This window comes from Taudactylus pleione, unplaced genomic scaffold (assembly GCF_031769625.1).
Source record: "Taudactylus pleione unplaced genomic scaffold, aTauple2 ptg000535l, whole genome shotgun sequence".
Lineage (NCBI taxonomy): Eukaryota > Metazoa > Chordata > Amphibia > Anura > Myobatrachidae > Taudactylus > Taudactylus pleione.
This window is the reverse complement of record NW_028284937.1, coordinates 3,694,019-3,712,841: the sequence shown is the minus strand read 5'-3', so window position 1 is coordinate 3,712,841 and position 18,823 is coordinate 3,694,019. Positions and strand designations below refer to the sequence as shown.

The 18,823-nt window shown below is 39.9% G+C and overlaps 1 protein-coding gene across 1 annotated transcript in view; it reads right to left on the bottom strand.

The window, feature by feature from the left end:
* The window catches only part of KASH5 (KASH domain containing 5), a 163,526-nt gene that overhangs the window by 44,188 nt on the left and 100,515 nt on the right, over positions 1-18,823 (bottom strand). Inside the window, exon 11 of the mRNA XM_088450966.1 lies at positions 2,776-2,835. Within this exon, the coding sequence (XP_088307092.1) occupies positions 2,776-2,835 (60 nt within the window). The remainder of the gene's footprint in view (positions 1-2,775; positions 2,836-18,823) is intronic.

Sequence of the window (18,823 nt, the reverse complement as noted above, 5' to 3'; positions counted from 1 at the left end):
GCGCGCTCCCACTGGTCGTTTTCTACATCAATCATCGCCTGAACATGCTTGGCAATCTGCCGATAACGACAGATTGACTATGTTCAGGGATGAGGGAGGGAGCCTACACTGAAAGACATATCGTTCAGTGTAGGCACTGCAGAGGAAGAGGAAAGACTGTACGATTACAATGTTGTAATCGTACTATCGTTACACTATCTGCTAGTGGATACGCAGCTTTAGTAACATATTTTTCTGCCATGTAATGTGGTTAAGTGTGGAATCGGTATGAAATACCAATGGACGGGATGCGGCTGTCAGTACACAGACAGCGGCATCCCGATGGTTCAAATCCTGACGGGAACGGTGAGTGCTGTTCCCCTGTTCTATTTACCCCCTAACCCTCATTTCCTGCACCCTCATACTAACTCTCCTGGTAAGTGCCTAAACCTAACCCTCCCCCCTTACTGCATAACCCTAACCTTCCTGCCTTAGTGCCTAACCCTCCCCCCTTAGTGCCTAACCCTAACCTTCCCGCCTTAGTGCCTAACCCTCCCCCCTTAGTGCCTAACCCTTACCTCCCTCAGTGGTGCTTGAACCTAAAACCCCTGTCTAAAGCCTTCCCCTAACCTGCTCCCTTCCGCAGCCTAACCCTAAGTCCCCCTGGGGTGCCTAAACCTAACCAGCCCCCCCCCCCAGCGACTGATACTTACCTATCTCCAGTCTCCTTACGATCAGGATGCCGTCTGCCAGGATCCTGGCGTCAGCATCCACAGTCATGTCGGGTTTCTATCCCCGGTGTTCTGTCGGCGATCGGGATTCCAGTGCCGGGGTTCCGGCAGACGGCATCCCCTTTAGTATATACATAACTTTGTTCTAAATCGATAACTTGTTATAGGATTGTTATCTGGTTGAAATAGGTGAGTTTTTCCTAGAGGATGTCACACAAAGCAATGTAGTATTTTGATAGCTGTTAATAAGGTGCAAGTACCACATGCAAAAAAATAGATATCTATGGTCTGTGTGTTACTACCCAGTTTTGTTCTATTTATTTCCAATTGTAAAGCGCAACGGAATATGCTGCGCTATATAAGAAACTATTACTAATAAATAATGGTGTTCTATCTGCACATACTACCAAGGGTGTGTTTCCAAATACTCGGAAACTCCCTGCTCAAATCACTATCTCCAGTATGCTCATGGAAAGAAAAAATAAGGCAGACAGTCGCCTTCTGTGGCTCTGCGGAGGTAGGGGGACCTGCAGCCCATTACTGCAGTGCATGGCCCTACCACTATTGAGACGGCTCCGCAGAAATAGGTCTGTCTGATCCCAGCTGCCTCACGTACTACGCAGAAAGAAGAGATAATCCAGACAAAATAAAAGTGAGGGGACATAAATAACAAAAGAAACAGGGAGGTACAGTAACTGAGTGTGAGAAAAGTGATTAATAGAGGGGAATAAGAAACATGCTAAATAGGGAGCTATAAATGAAACAAAAGGAGGTTGAGAGATGAAAAAAGGAAGGGGTTCCACCTTTCTCCGGACCATGGACTATGCGTGGAAATATGAGGCTTCTTAGTTTAAACAGTGGACAATGGCTGTACCTCTACGCCTCCTTCATTTTAAAAAAAATGCCTTATTCAAAGAATAAAGTATTTTTTAAATGACGGTCATCTGTTATCGCCACCGATGACGATTACATAACAGGTATTGTGAAGGCACAAGTACCGCCACAATATTTATTAAGTAGGTTTGACCATGTAAACATTTGGAAACATCCACCAGAAATCCTGTGTTTGCCCCTGATCCATGCCAGTATGGTATACTTTGTAATCTAAACCTGAACTGTGACACCGCGTGGGTGACTCAGTGGTGTGACCTACAGCCTCCTGCGAGGTATACCTGATCCAATATTGTAATGCATAATCCCAACTGACCCGAATCATGAACCTCCAAAACTGCAAAGATTACATTTTAAGTGGACAGTTTTTGCCCCAAATAGTTTTGTTTTGTCCAGATTCAGCATGCTTTCAACCACAAGACAACTGAAGAAAAAAAAAGCAATTACAATATTTTCAGATCATCTTTATTATCCGATGTGGGATGTGAATACAATTCTTTACATTTGGCTTATGAAAGCAGCTGTAATCTCAAATGTTACCATTATGCCTTTCACAGAAGAATGTATATGCTAAGCGAAAAAATTAGGGTAGGTGTGTAAAGTAATGTTCTTACTGGTTTGTCACATAAGTGTGAACTTATTTTGTAAAATATAGAGTTTTATACTTTATGTAACATGTGAACGCATTATAGGCCTGATTTACAGTTAAAAGTAAAAATGAGTAGAACTTTAAATCTAGCTTATAGATATGTCAGACACAAAGATGTTGAGATCATCATTGTCAGTTTGGAAACTTGCACCAGGCTTAGGGGACAAGTAAAGATGTGCCCCCTGAAAGCTGTATCTGAAAGATATGTGTGAGTGAATGTCGGACACATCTGGGTCATTGATTATGTGTGCAGGATCGTACTGTAATGAACTTATAAGTGAGCTCCTGTGACCCGCTTCCTCTAGCATTAGGGGCCATAATTATAGAATTCAGTCAACTGAAAATATGAACAGAATTTACGTTCATGCCCAATACAAGAAATTTTACGCAAGTTTCATTTACATGACACAAAGTAACTTACATAAAACTTAAAATCTGACCCTACATGTATAAAGTATTTAAAAAGTAGCTATAGATATTTAAACATCTGTATGCATTCACTGTGCATGATATTGTACCACCTACCTCTAACAGAAGTTTGTGTTCTTCCACTAGTCCTCGTAGTTCTTCTAACTTGATAGTTTTCTATAGAAATATACATATAGGTTAAACTGATGCATTAATAGTTGAGGAATGCATTTTATGAAAGCCAAGATAAATTCCATTAATATTTGCAATTAACACAGACATCATAAGGACAAAAAATACTTACTTATATTTGGGGAGGGGGGGAGCAAAAAGCTTTAGAAAGGAATGTTGGAAATACCATTAATTCTAATGAATAAATAAATGTTATAAATAAATAAATTACGGAAGCCCCCCCCCTCCCCCTCTCCAAAGTAGGCTAAAAACCCTAGAGCTTGAAATCTACCAGCATCAGGCTATGATAGATGGCTGCTGGCATTATAACAGGAGAACCTACATCATTGGGTTCCCTTGTCACAATGTCTGCAAGCCCGAGTATATTCATCATGGGGGGAAATAATGCCTTCTCAAACACTTGATATGTATTTTTTTTGCATGCGCATTACTGGTTCTGACAAGCCTCTGCAATCAGAAACTGCTTGGGTATGATGGCGCCTTTAAATCTATAAGCGCCAACATGCCCTGGCATCCAGGTTTTGATGGGACCTCTAGTACACCTGTAAAAAAAAAATCAGTGAAATAACCACACGCATGCAAAAAAGTCTGATATTAAAAAAAAACTAAATAAATACTCCCTAAAACTTTTCTTTTATCCAATTGTTGTTCACCTAAGTCCATTGGGGGATCCTTTTCTGACTTCCAGCTTGCAGTCATTATTTTGGTATGAAAAACCAATGGACATTGAAGTACTGCATTGAGCCTATCATTACAGAGCAGCTTCGCTCTGATTGGTCAGAGAATCGGAAAGTTACTCTGTATTGTTAGTAGTGTTGAGAGCCCACATGGAATCTCAACACTAATGGCGCATATCCACACGATTCACTCCATGAGCGATATCGTGTATTGTGTCCCCGGCAGTGGTGTGCTCAATGTCCTAAACGACATTGAGCCCCCACACTGAACGATATATCGCTCAGTGACATCACCCTCCCTCATCCCTGTACTTGCAGAACCTGAAAATATCGTTAGGTTGCCCTGCAAGTACGGGAGATGAGCGACGTTGTCAACGACCAGTAGGAGCGCGCATCGCTAGTCGTTGACGGCATAGCCACGGGACGATATAATGAACGATAATGATATCGTTCATTTTATCGGCTAGTGGAAACGCGGCTTAAGAGCTACATTGCTACAGTGTAATTGTTTTATAGTTTATTCTGTCAGTAATCGACTAACATAAAGTATACATATATTTTCAACAAACAGAAAATATTCTACAAATATTTCCAGAATTTAATTTCAAATACCTTCCAGATAAAGCGTAGGTATGTACATGTATACTATTAAATCACAATACTTGTAAAGTATAATGGAAAAAGAAATGTATACTTTGCATTGTATTCAGTTGTAGAGTCTAAGCACAGTATTGAACATTTAAGAATTTTGAAGCTTTGGTGACACCTGCTGGCTATTTTCTGTATAGATTTCACAGTTTTTATACCAAAGTTAGCAGGATTTTTTTTTTACCTGTAAGAGGAATGATGTTCCAAGAACAAAGTGACATATCGGAGCATATCCAATTTGGCGCGAGGTTTAGCAACAGCGTCCAATTTTGGAATACCCCGGGTGTGCGTGCTCCCGATACCCGCGGTATTCAATTTTAAAAAAAGTGGTCGCAGGGTTTTCAGCTCTGAAAACCCCGCGCAGCGTAAGAAAAAAGAAAATCACCTGCCCGGGGGTCTCCGGTGGTCTCCGCGGCTCTCGGTGGCCTCCCCTCTATCTTCACACTGGAGAGGCAGCTGCTGGGAGATGTAGTTATCCCAGCGCCCATTCCGGGGGGAGCACACAGGCACTGGGGGGCCATACACACACATACTGACATACTCACCCTGTAGGACTCGGCTTTCAACGCTGGATGCTGAAGAAGATGCAGAAGACAGCGCTGCAGAAGGTAAGTAATTAAGGACTAATTAAGCTAATTGGAAACTTCCAATTGCTTAATTAGACCTAAGGGGGGGTGCCGCCGGGGTGCCAGAGCAAGTTCCACTGATTTTTCCTAAAAATAACGATTTTAGGAAAAATCACACTTTTCTGGGGTTGCGTGAAAATACCACCTGACAATCAAAAAAGAAAAATCCCCGCACCTAATTGCAAAAAACCTACACCTACAGGAAAAACCTGGCAGGTGCGGGATTTTTGGAATTCACGCACCCAATGGAATATGCCCCATAGTATATGTAATCCTTTATATCAGGGGTGAGCGGGTTCGGTTTTACTCGGATCTTTAAACGGCATTTTATTGGCTGTCGCCTATCATGTGTTTTGGATAGCCAATATAATAAATCCGAATTTGCGGTAAAGTGGCGATAAGAACCGAGTAAATCCGAGTAAAACCGAGCCTGCACATCCCTACTTTATATAGTGCCACAAAGTGTCTGTAGCGCCGTACAGGGAATGTACAATAAAACACATCAAAAATACAATCAGTTGATAACTACAGGTTATGGGAAAAAAAATAACACAATGAGATATCTATACAACTGAGTGGCAGATAACAATAGCAGTCAGTGACCCAGTGCCCTGGGAGGCAGATCGACAGGATCATTGATGCTGAGTGAGAGGGGGTTGCACTGGAGACTAGGATGGTGCAGATGAGAATCAGGACTAGGATAGTGCAGATGAGAATCAGGACTAGGATAGTTCAGATGAGAATCAGGACTAGGATAGTGCAGATGAGAATCAGGACTAGGATAGTGCAGATGAGAATCAGGATTTGTCGCTGGGCAATCAGCTGGACGAGCAATAGAGAGACAGTGGTGGCATTTTAAATGTGGCACCGGCTAGCGTACCAGAAGCCAATCAGGAGTGGCCGCTGCGGGCTGCTCATGACTGACTGCCGGTCCACTAGCCACAATTCAAAACGCTGCTGCTGTCTCTCAATGGCTGACAGTCAGCGAGCTGTAATATCACCTCTGTACCTGCCATGATCAGCCCCCATCTGTAATATCCCCCCCATGGTCTGTAGTACCACATTTTCTGTAATATTTCCCTCTGTCTATAATATCAACCTGTCTGTAATATGCCCTTGTCACGCAGCCCGGTCCCCCCTGCTCAACCTGTCATACAGCTCTCAGCCCATTGTCCCCTGTCACACAGCCCAGTGCCTCGGCCATCAGCACAGCAGACCCATGTGTCCATGAAGCCTGGTACCAGTTGTGGTCTCTTCCACCCCTGGAAATGGTGGATACCCCACTGCCCTCACCGGTCTCCTAGAGATCTGTGTCCTGGTGGGGGTCCCAGTGAAGAAGGTTGGGAGATAGTCAAGGTGGGTGCAGGAGTGATAGTAATAACAATACTATCCTCTGTCCCTTTTTAATAATTCTCATTTATTCCGGACTGGCTGTCTGTTTAGCCTACTGTCTGTTTTGCCCATAGTGCCTCTCCTCTCTTCACAGTGCCCCTCTCCATTTCTTCACGTGCCCCTCTCCTCTTTTCATAGGCTGTGGGAGAGGGATCGTAAGCTTTGCTTTTTTTTTTTTTATATGGTACATAGGGGTCAGATCGTACTGTAGTTCCACGGGGACTCCGATCTGCACTGATAGTTAGCCATTTACAGGAGATTTCTGTGATTTAGGTGCTTAGTATATAGCGGTGATTCTTAAAATAATCACTACTTTTGCAGATTTCTGTGAAATCTCCTGCATTAGGTGCTTAGTACATAGCGGTGACACATAAAATTTACTAGTAGTTTCTGCATAATTTTATAAAAAAAAACGCCTTTATATAAAGGCCTGATATTGCTTTAACTTTATCTGTGTAAAATATTATTTATTCCACTAAGAGGTGCCAAAATCTATATTTCCTTGCCAAAAAAATTGGGCTTGGACCAGCCCTGTGTCCATATGAGGGGAGTAGCTTGGATAAAGTATGTATTGGATTGGGTGAGTGGGAGGAGGTGATAAGCATGGAGAAGAGGCCAGTGAGAGGTAGAGCAGAGAGCAAGATGGATGTGAGGATGAGGAGCTTAAACTGGATACTTTAGGTGAAGGGGAACCAGTAAAAGGACTTCAAAAGGAGGAGAGGTTGAGTTAGAACAAGGAGAGAAGATGGGATAGGCAGCAGCATTGAAGATACTGTAGATTTAAGATGGGAAAAGGCAAGGTAGAAAAAGACCAGAGAGTAATTGAAATAGTCCACGTGTGAGGTGTCTTTAATGAGATATTTGCTTGCCTTCAGGTTGTGGAAAATTCTGATCCTGGAGATGTTACTCAGGCAATATTTGGAGATAGTTTGAATGTGGGAGAGGGAGGAGTTAAGGCTTACACCAAGGTAGCTGACTTGTGGGAGTGGAGAGAGGATAGTATTAGTAACAATAAGAAAAGGGTGGCGAGGAGAATTGGCCTCAGAGGCATTGAGCTCAGTCTTAGACATGTGAAGTTTAAGACAGAGTTGAGACATCCAGGAAAAAATGGAAGGGAGACAACTGGAAATGTGAGAGGTTGGAGAGGGAGAGGTCAGGGAAGTACGATTAGATTTGTGTATGGTCAGCATACAGGTAGATTGAAGGAGCTGATGAGGTCACCAAGATAATAGTTGTAATGAGGAGAAAGGACCAAGGACAGAGCCTTGTGGAACACCAACAGGAAGAGAGGGGTAGGTAGAGTTGGGAGTAGAGACACAGATGGAACAGTTAGAAAGGTAGGAGGTCGAGACCAGTAGTACACAGCATATTTTAAGAAATGTAGCCGATGTCAGGACTGGTAGCAGATGGTGTATTTCCAGTAATGTAGCCAAGGTCAGGCAGAAGGCATACAGTGGATTTAAAATAAGGTCGCCATAGTAAGGACAGGTACTGTATAAGACAGCGGATTTCCAGTAATGTAGCAAGGTCAATGCAGAGAATAGAAAAATCATGCAGGGAGAAATGCACAGTGTAAACTGAGCAGGGCAGCATGGTGCTATAATTGACAGTAAGGGGGTATATTTACTAAAGTGTGGGATGTTGCCCATAGCAACCAATCAGATTCCACTTATCATTTATACAGCTCCTTCTAGAAGATAATAGCTAGAATCTGATTGGTTGCTATGGGCAACAACTCCACTTCTAAAAACCAGCACTTTAGTAAATACACCCCGAAGGCTCTGCACAATCTGACTGCCCTGGACCATCCAGACAAGCCCCTGCAATAGTATTGCAGTCATATGACCACTAATAAGGACAGCAATGTCCCATTTGCCTATTGACTGTCAGTTGTGGCTCTTAACACCCTCACTAAAGACTAAACTTTTTGCGACTTGGACATCAATGGACCACCATCTGCTCCTACATTATCCTACATACCCTTCACTTTATTGAATATCAAGGCACAATTCCTTCCTGGTTCACTTCCTACCTCTCCAACCACTCCTTGTTTCTATTGCTGGTTCCTCCTTCCCTCCTACCCATTACTTCCTTTAGCCATTGAGGTCTGACAAGGCTCCATTTTTGGTCCTCTAAACTTCTTGCTGTATACCTACTCCTTTGGTGAGCTAATCAACTCCTCCAGTAACACCATTTTGCTGATGACACCTTAATCTACCTCTCTTCCCTGAATTTTTCCCTTCGCTGCTTTTTTGTGTCCACCTTTGTAAACTATCATGGATGTCCTAACATTACCAAGCTCAACATGTCTAAAACTAAGCTCATCATTTTCCCACTGTCAGAGTCTTCAAACCTCCACATATCTATCACATTTCTCTATCATACTTGAAGGATATTAGATGCAGTCAGACATTGGTTAGTGCTGGCAGAGTCGAAGGCGAGGAGTCTAACAGACCCCCAGTAATCACCAAGAACGGCCGCAAGGCAGGATGTACTTCACTGCTGGGAGTTCGTAGGTTGTGACCCACTAACTACCCCCTATAGGCTACTATGTAGGATGTAGGAGTGCAGATATGGTACAGAATAGTTAGGCTGGAGAATGGTCAAGCAGGCAAAGGTCAGGGTCACAGGCACAGGTTCAGTGCTGTTAAGCAAGCCAAAGGTTAGGGTCATTAGCAGAGGGTTTTTTTCTGTGTGCTTAGACGCGCTTATAGTGATCTTTTATGCAAATAAATGGTTACAAATAAATGGTTAAAAAGAAATGAAACTAAACGGCATCTAAGATGATATATGGACTGGGATATAAATGACCAAAGTGATACTATGTAGATACCGGCAATGTCTGACACACTGTGAACCTGGTATGAACCATGAAAATAAAAGATCTAAAAAGCTCCTTATAAGTATAAGACAAACAAAATTAAAAACGTTATAGACGAAATCAATTAAATAAATACAATGATGTTTAAAACTCCTTGGATATGTGTGTGTGTATTTGTTCAGGGATCCCGCATCTGTAAACTTTAAAGACTGAATACGGAGCACCGATGGACTCACCCTACCTTTCCCTAACGGCAGCAAGGTCTGAGGTGTCCTGGCAGTTCTTGGAGCAGGTGCACTCCTCTGTAAATTCGGTGCGTCCTGCTTCTGCTGGTCCGGGCTGTGCTTTTCTCCTTGGCTCTATGCTGTGAGCCGGAATCGGGACTCTTTGCCGCCTCGTGCGATCACGCTTGTTCAGTCTATGACGTCAGTACGGGGTCCCACTTACACCAACGCGTTTCATCACTTAATGACTTTTTCAAGGTGTCTGTGATGTGGAATGGGCCTCCTTAAATCCCTGGAGAAATGTTCTAATTGGCTCCTTTATTGGGATTTTCAATTAGCGGCTAAATTCATTCTGAAATGTCACTTTTGTTAAAATTAATCTTTATTGATATAAAAAGTATGTTTTGGAAAATATATATACAGATAATGTAGTGGAAAAAATATATGTAAATATAAAAATAAAATAAATGTAAATAAAATGGATAAAAATATCAGATATGGTGAAAAATAATAATATAATGATAGTACAAATAAAATTCTATTACAAGGAGCTGTAAGTAATCTTTCATTTGGGATACCAATCAAGCACAATAGTATGTACAAATTATTGCCAGGTTTTAAATCAAAAAGTCAAACGTGGTTGTATAAAAATTGGGCTGATGTTATCTTGGGAATTCTTCAGACCTTAAGGAAAGCTCCTAAGTCAAAATCAATGTTTAGACCTCTTGGGTGGAGGGTGCCCATTCTGTAGATCCATTCTGTTTCACATTTGGAAATTCTTTCTATGAACTGGCCTCCTCTCCAATCCCTCTCTGCTCTTTTAATTGCTAGGAATTTTAATCCTCTTGGATTCTTCTGGTGGTGCAACAAAAAATGGTTAGAAACACTGTGCGCTGTCAAGCCTTTTTTGATGTTAACGATACTGTATGTTCTCCTAATCTTGTCCTTAATTTCCTGATGGTACGACCGATGTATTGTAATCCACAAGGACATTCCAATAAATAAACAACACCTTCTGTATTACAACAGAGGTTTTGTTTTATTTCAAATTCCAAATTCCTGGTATTGGAGTGAAAGGTTTTCGTTGCTTTCGTACTGTTGGTTCCAGTTTCTTTGCAAACCTTGCAATCTAAACAGAAGTGGAATCCCTTCTGAAGTCGGGTGAAGGATGATTTTTCTGGTGGTATGCAACTGGCTGTTAACATGTTCTGAAGAGTTTGTGCTCTTTTATACACAATTTTTGGTTTAATAGGTAATAAGTCCTTGGTATCTGAATCTAATTTTAGTAGATGCCAGTGTCTTTTTAGGCTTTGTTCTAAACCTTTAGTATAGCTATTATATTGTGTAATAAATAAGATGCTGTTTGGATTTTCCTTCTTTTTTCATGTGTAGTAGTAGGTCTTCCCTGTTCAATTTTTTGATATTTTCAAGGCTGATATCAATTTGTTTCTCTGGGTAATCCCTCTCAAGAAATCTTTGCTTTAAAAATTCAGTTTGTGTTGTGAATTCTTCATTCTTTGTGCAATTTCTTTTTATTCTTTGCAACTGCCCTCTTGGGATATTCCCAATCGCTTTGGGATGGTGGTTGCTTGATGAGAGTAGATAATTATTACAGTCTACTTTTTTGAAGAAGGTCCGCGTGTGTAATCGGTTCTCCTCTATATAAATTTCTAGGTCCAAGAATTGTATTGACCTCTTGCTGTAATTGTGGGTGAACTCAAGATTAAGGTCGTTATTAAGATATGCCAAGAATTGGATTAAAGTGTTTTCATCTCCTTCCCAGATAAAGATGATGTCATCTATAAATCTCTTCCAGTGTCTCAAGTGATTCTGAAATGGATTATTATGCCAAATGAAGTCGTCCTCCCATTTGGTGACGAAAAGATTCGCGTAACTGGGTGCAAATCGACTACCCATCGCGGTACCGGTTACTTGTTTGAAAAATAGGTTCTAATGCCAGAAATAGTTATGGTTGAGTATGAATTCTATACTACTCATGATGAAATTAATTTGCGGGTTTGGAAGATCCGATTTTTGATTTAAGTAGTGATAAGTGTGAGCACATCCGTCAGCATGACGTATACACGTATATAGTGATTTCACATCACAAGTCACTAAAAAGAAGGAATCTTTCCAGATAATGCTATTCAGATCTTGTAGTACTGCTGTGGTGTCTTTGATGTAACTTGTTTGTTGAGTCACTAGTGGTTGTAAAAAGATATCTACATACCCTGAAAGGTTGGAGGTTAGAGATTCTATTCCAGACACTATCGGTCTGCCTGGTGGATTGTGTGGATCTTTATGCAATTTGGGTAACTGATAAAACACTGGTATTCTCGGTGTAACGATGTTCAGGTATTCAAACTCTCACTTATTCAGGATACCTAAGTTAAAACCTTCTTCCAGGTGTTCATTTAATTCCCTTTTGAACTGTTCCGTGGGATCTTTTTCTAATTTCTCATAGGTCGTGTTGTCAGATAAAAGTCTTTCTGTTTCGGCTATATATGAATGCTTGTCCATAATTACCAGCCCTCCCCCTTATCTGCTCCTTTGATGATGATGTCTTTGTTTTTCTTTAGTGTCTCCAAAGCCTTCTTTTCCCCTTTGCTTAGGTTCATCTTCATCGTTGGTTTGTCAGGTATGTTTTCTATATCTGCTTCAACAAGACGTTGGAAAGTTTCCAGTATAGGTCCTTTCATGTGACTTGGAAAGAAATTGCTTTGTGGCTTCAATTGTGTATGTTGAATCTCCAGTTCTCCGTTTACAGTTTGCGTATGGTTTCTAATGATAGGATTCTTTAGGAAGTATTTTTTTAAACAGAGTTTCCTCATGAATTTGTGTAGTTCTATATACATTTCAAACTTGTTAGGGGTAGATTGAGGCGTAAATTTGAGACCTTTCTTCAGGAGATTTAGTTGATCTGTGGTAAGTTCTATTGAACTTAGGTAAAAAATTCTGTTTGTTTCATGATTCACGGTTGATGTGGTGCTGGTACCTGCTACATCTGAATGGGATCTTCTATGTGACAGTCTCCTTCCTCCCCTTTTTCCTCTTCTATTGCATTTCTTCCACTGGGGGATAATGCCTGGGTCTTCCACGGTTTCCAGAAATTCTAAAAAATCTTCTGTTGAGGATAATCTGGTTCTTTTCTTTAAGCTGGCGTTTTCTATAGGAATATTAATTGAATCCCGATTTGCGATTCTCTGTCTCAACTGGTACGCTTCTTTTTCATTGTGTTTGATGGCTTCCTTCTTTCCTGTCTCAAATGCTGTTCTTGATCGATTGTTCTGTGAATTCTCTCTCGTTTGGTGGGTTTTATTGTAACTGAAATGTTTGTGATTGAAAGGTAAGTAGGTTCTGTTCTTCTGTGAGTAAACTGGGGTTTTGAGTAGATAATTCTTCTGTGTTGTACGTGTTTGTTGTGTGAAATTTTCTTTCTTAGGTGGTTGCTTTTGTTCAATATCATTCCTGTTAATTTTTCTGCAAATTGTAGGGTCGTACCTTTTCTTATCCTCCAAATCTCTCCAGAATTTCCTTCTCTTTCTTTCTTTAATGTCCCCTTCCATTTCATCAATTTTATTGTTGGTAAATTGTATCAGTTTTTTGTAGTCCTCCATGTTTTTAACTGGTGCAAATTCTAGTTCATATTTCTTTATTTTATCCTGTATGTCTTGTAAAGATTCACTTCTGTCTTTGATAATTAGTTCCATAAGTTCTGTAGATGTTTTGTCCAATATTTTGTTCCAATCCGTGTAGAACTGACTATTGCTGGGGATGAACGTGGGGTTCTTTTATATTTGCAAACCTCTCTGTATTAAATTGCACTCTACATATCTTCTTAGTGTGGTAATCTCCCACCATTGTTTATCTTCTGCTATACACAATTTCTCAAACTCTAGGAAGCGGGCACAAAATCCCTTTTCCTTGTTAGGTAGATCATTAGCTTTAAGGTCTAAGCTAAAGAAATCATCACTGATAAAATTTCTATGGATATGTGTGATATCCGACATAGTTGATAGTTAGGTGCAGCACAGATTTGATATAGTGAAGTATCCTCAAGATTATATACGTGTTGTCGTGCGCTCCTAATAATGTTTTCAGCAGCTGTCTAATATGTTAAATCAGTGAAACTGATTATAACTCAATCATTTTTCTGTGTGCTTAGACGCGCTTATAGTCATCTTTTATGCAAATAAATGGTTACAAATAAATGGTTAAAAAGAAATGAAACTAAACGGCATCTAAGATGATATATGGAATGGGATATAAATGACCAAAGTGATACTATGTAGATACCGGCAATGTCTGACACACTGTGAACCTGGTATGAACCATGAAAATAAAAGATCTAAAAAGCTCCTTATAAGTATAAGACAAATAAAATTAAAAACGTTAAAGACGAACTCAATGAAATAAATACAATGATCTTTAAAACTCCTTGTATATGTGTGTGTGTATTTGTTCAGGGATCCCGCATCTGTAAACTTTAAAGACTGAATACGGAGCACCGATGGACTCACCCTACCTTTCCCTAACGGCAGCAAGGTCTGAGGTGTCCTGGCAGTTCTCGGAGCAGGTGCATTCCTCTGTATATTCGGTGCGTCCTGCTTCTGCTGGTCTGGGCTGTGCTTTTCTCCCTGGCTCTATGCTGTGAGCCGGAATCGGGAGTCTTTGCCGCCTCGTGCGTTCACGCTTGTTCAGTCTATGACGTCAGTACGGGGTCCCACTTACACCAACGCGTTTCGTCACTTAGTGACTTTTTCAAGGTGTCTGTGAAATTCTACAGAACTTATGGAACTAATTATCAAAGACAGAAGTGAATCTTTACAAGACATACAGGATAAAATAAAGAAATATGAACTAGAATTTGCACCAGTTAAAAACATGGAGGACTACAAAAAACTGATACAATTTACCAACAATAAAATTGATGAAATGGAAGGGGACATTAAAGAAAGAAAGAGAAGGAAATTCTGGAGAGATTTGGAGGATAAGAAAAGGTACGACCCTACAATTTGCAGAAAAATTAACAGGAATGATATTGAACAAAAGCAACCACCTAAGAAAGAAAATTTCACACAACAAACACGTACAACACAGAAGAATTATCTACTCAAAACCCCAGTTTACTCACAGAAGAACAGAACCTACTTACCTTTCAATCACAAACATTTCAGTTACAATAAAACCCACCAAACGAGAGAGAATTCACAGAACAATCGATCAAGAACAGCATTTGAGACAGGAAAGAAGGAAGCCATCAAACACAATGAAAAAGAAGCGTACCAGTTGAGACAGAGAATCGCAAATCGGGATTCAATTAATATTCCTATAGAAAACGCCAGCTTAAAGAAAAGAACCAGATTATCCTCAACAGAAGATTTTTTAGAATTTCTGGAAACCGTGGAAGACCCAGGCATTATCCCCCAGTGGAAGAAATGCAATAGAAGAGGAAAAAGGGGAGGAAGGAGACTGTCACATAGAAGATCCCATTCAGAAGTAGCAGGTACCAGCACACATCAACCGTAAATCATGAAACAAACAGAATTTTTAACCTGAGTTCATTAGAACTTACCACAGATCAACTAAATCTCCTGAAGAAAGGTCTCAAATTTTTGCCTCAATCTACCCCTAAGAAGATTGAAATGTATATAGAACTACACAAATTCATGAGGAAACTCTGTTTAAAAAAATACTTCCTAAAGAATCCTATCATTAGAAACCATACGCAAACTGTAAACGGAGAACTGGAGATTCAACATACACAATTGAAGCCACAAAGCAATTTCTTTCCAAGTCACATGAAAGGACCTATACTGGAAACTTTCCAACATCTTGTTGAAGCAGATATAGAAAACATACCTGACAAACCAACGATGAAGATGAACCTAAACAAAGGGGAAAAGAAGGCTTTGGAGACACTAAAGAAAAACAAAGACATCATCATCAAAGGAGCAGATAAGGGGGGAGGGCTGGTAATTATGGACAAGCATTCATATATAGCCGAAACAGAAAGACTTTTATCTGACAACACAACCTATGAGAAATTAGAAAAAGATCCCACGGAACAGTTCAAAAGGGAATTGAATGAACACCTGGAAGAAGGTTTTAACTTAGGTATCCTGAATAAGAGAGAGTTTTGAATACCTGAACATCGTTACACCGAGAATACCAGTGTTTTATCAGTTACCCAAATTGCATAAAGATCCACACAATCCACCAGGCAGACCGATAGTGTCTGGAATAGAATCTCTAACCTCCAACCTTTCAGGGTATGTAGATATCTTTTTACAACCACTAGTGACTCAACAAACAAGTTACATCAAAGACACCACAGCAGTACTACAAGATCTGAATAGCATTATCTGGAAAGATTCCTTCTTTTTAGTGACTTGTGATGTGAAATCACTGTATACGTGTATACGTCATGCTGACGGATGTGCTCACACTTATCACTACTTAAATCAAAAATCGGATCTTCCAAACCCGCAAATTAATTTCATCATGAGTAGTATAGAATTCATACTCAACCATAACTATTTCTGGCATCAGAACCTATTTTTCAAACAAGTAACTGGTACCGCGATGGGTAGTCGATTTGCACCCAGTTACGCGAATCTTTTCGTCTCCAAATGGGAGGACGACTTCATTTGGCATAATAATCCATTTCAGAATCACTTGAGACACTGGAAGAGATTTATAGATGACATCATCTTTATCTGGGAAGGAGATGAAAACACTTTAATCCAATTCTTGGCATATCTTAATAACAACGACCTTAATCTTGAGTTCACCCACAATTACAGCAAGAGGTCAATACAATTCTTGGACCTAGAAATTTATATAGAGGAGAACCGATTACACACGCGGACCTTTTTCAAAAAAGTAGACTGTAATAATTATCTACTCTCATAAAGCAACCACCATCCCAAATGGATTGGGAATATCCCAAGAGGGCAGTTTCAAAGAATAAAAAGAAATTGCACAAAGAATGAAGAATTCACAACACAAACGGAATTTTTAAAGCAAAGATTTCTTGAGAGGGATTACCCAGAGAAACAAATTGATATCAGCCTTGAAAAGATCAAAAAATTGAACAGGGAAGACCTACTACTATACAAAAAAAGAAGGAAAATCCAAACAGCATCTTATTTATTACACAATATAATAGCTATACTAAAGGTTTAGAACAAAGCCAAAAAAGACACTGGCATCTACTAAAATTAGATTTAGATACCAAGGACTTATTACCTATTAAACCAAAAATTGTGTATAAAAGAGCACAAACTCTTCAGAACATGATAACAGCCAGTTGCATACCACTAGAAAAATCATCCTTCACCCGACTTCAGAAGGGATTCCACTTCTGTTTAGATTGCAAGGTTTGCAAAGAAACTGGAACCAACAGTACGAAAGCAACAAAAACCTTTCATTCCAATACCAGGAATTTGGAATTTGAAATAAAACAAAACCTCTGTTGTAATACAGAAGGTGTTTGTTTATTTATTGGAATGTCCTTACATCGGTCGTACCATCAGGAAATTAAGGACAAGATTAGGAGAACATACAGTATCATTAACATCAAAAAAGGCTTGACAGCACACAGTGTTTCTAACCATTTTTTGTTGCACCACCAGAAGAATCCAAGAGAATTAAAATTCCTAGCAATTAAAAGAGTAGAGAGGGATTGGAGAGGAGGCCAGTTCATAGAAAGAATTTCCAAATGTGGAACAGAATGGATCTACAGAATGGACACCCTCCACCCAAGAGGTCTAAACATTGATTTTGACTTAGGAGCTTTCCTTAAGGTCTGAAGAATTCCCAAGATAACATCAGCCCAATTTGTTTTTTTATATAATCTATTTTTATTTTTATTGAAAATGAAAACAGCACAGTACATATATGGCCTACAACGGCCCACGGAAACAGCAAACAAGATCAAGTAACAATATGGATTCAGTGGACAAATATACTCAAACAACATGAAATATAGGAGCAAGAAAGAATAAATCTCAAATCGCTTAATTTTGAACGTGCCTTCAAATATTACTAACTGAAATAGAATGAAAAACAAGAATAAACAATCAATATAAAAACAAAAATCAAAATAACTAAATAAATAATAATATATAGAAAGAAAGATAACAAAATAATAGTAAGGAAAAATAAAAAAGGATGTCGCAATATCCTAAGAAGCATTTAAATATTTATTTTGTACTCAGCAGTCTCTTTAAAATTCAGCCAGCAATACCAAATGTCAGTAAAATCTAGGGGAGAGGATTTAGACAATGAGAGGTCTTCCATATACATATACTGATCTATTCTCTGGAACCATCGAGAGATGGGAGGACAAGTCGAAGACCTCCAATAACATGGTACAGTAGCCCTCGCAGCATTCACCAGATGACGCAACACGGATTTTTTATATATGGATATTGGAAGGTCAGATAAATTTAGCAACCAAAATTCAGGTTTATCAGATAAAGGAAGACCAGTGATCAATTCCGATAATTGTCGAACCTTCCTCCAGAAATCAGCTATCACCGGGCATTGCCACCAAATGTGGAGGGGAGTGCCCACCGCCTGTTGATATCGCCAGCATAAATCAGGTAAATTTGGAAACATCCGGTGGATGTGAACAGGGCATCTATACCACCTTGCCAGAATCTTATATTGGGTTTCTAAAACTTGGAGTGAAGAAGAACTAGCAAAAGTAAAATCAAATATTTGTGACCACTGATCCTCAGTTAGGTCCCTTCCTAGTTCACTATGCCAAGCAGAGACATAAGAAGGTAGAGATGGGTTAGAGCATTCAAGACATATTTGGTATATGGAAGAAATAAGGTGTCTTGGTGGTTCTACTGCCATGCATAAAACTTCAAATTTAGTTGGAGTCCAGCAAGGTTCACTAGCCTTAAGAGAATTCACATAATGTCTTAATTGGAGAAATACCCAAAACGAACGAGGTGGGAGATTATATATTTGCTGGAGTTCTGTAAAGGATCGTATTCCACTAGGTGTCACTAGATGGGATATACATGTAATACCTTTTGTGGACCAACTAGATAAATTAGATGCCATAAGGCCTGGGGGAAAATCCGGGTTATCTACCAGCGGAGTAGGTAATGAAGCGCATGGGCTAAACAAGGGGAGGTTTCTAAATTTATTCCAACAGCGTAGAGTGGGGCCTAATGTCGGGTGAGATAAGTACGGACATTTAACAATCCAGGGAAGGACATGGGGTGGTTTACCTACTGTGTGACCTACCACACATGACCATTGTTTGATTGCAGATAGACGAGACATTTCAACAATCCTAGACAAGTGAAGTGCATGGTAATAAGTAAGGAAGTGGGGTAATTGCAAACCACCTCTCAAACGGCTTTGCGTTAATACAGCCTGTGATAGTCTGGGTCTACCTGAGCCCCAAACAAAATGACCCACTAAACTTTGTAATTTCCGAAAAAAGGAGACTGGTATGGTAATAGGCAACACTTGCATCAGATATAAAACCTTAGGCAAAATAGACATCTTAACCGTGTTAATTTTACCCAACCAGGATAGCTTCAATATAGACCATCTCTG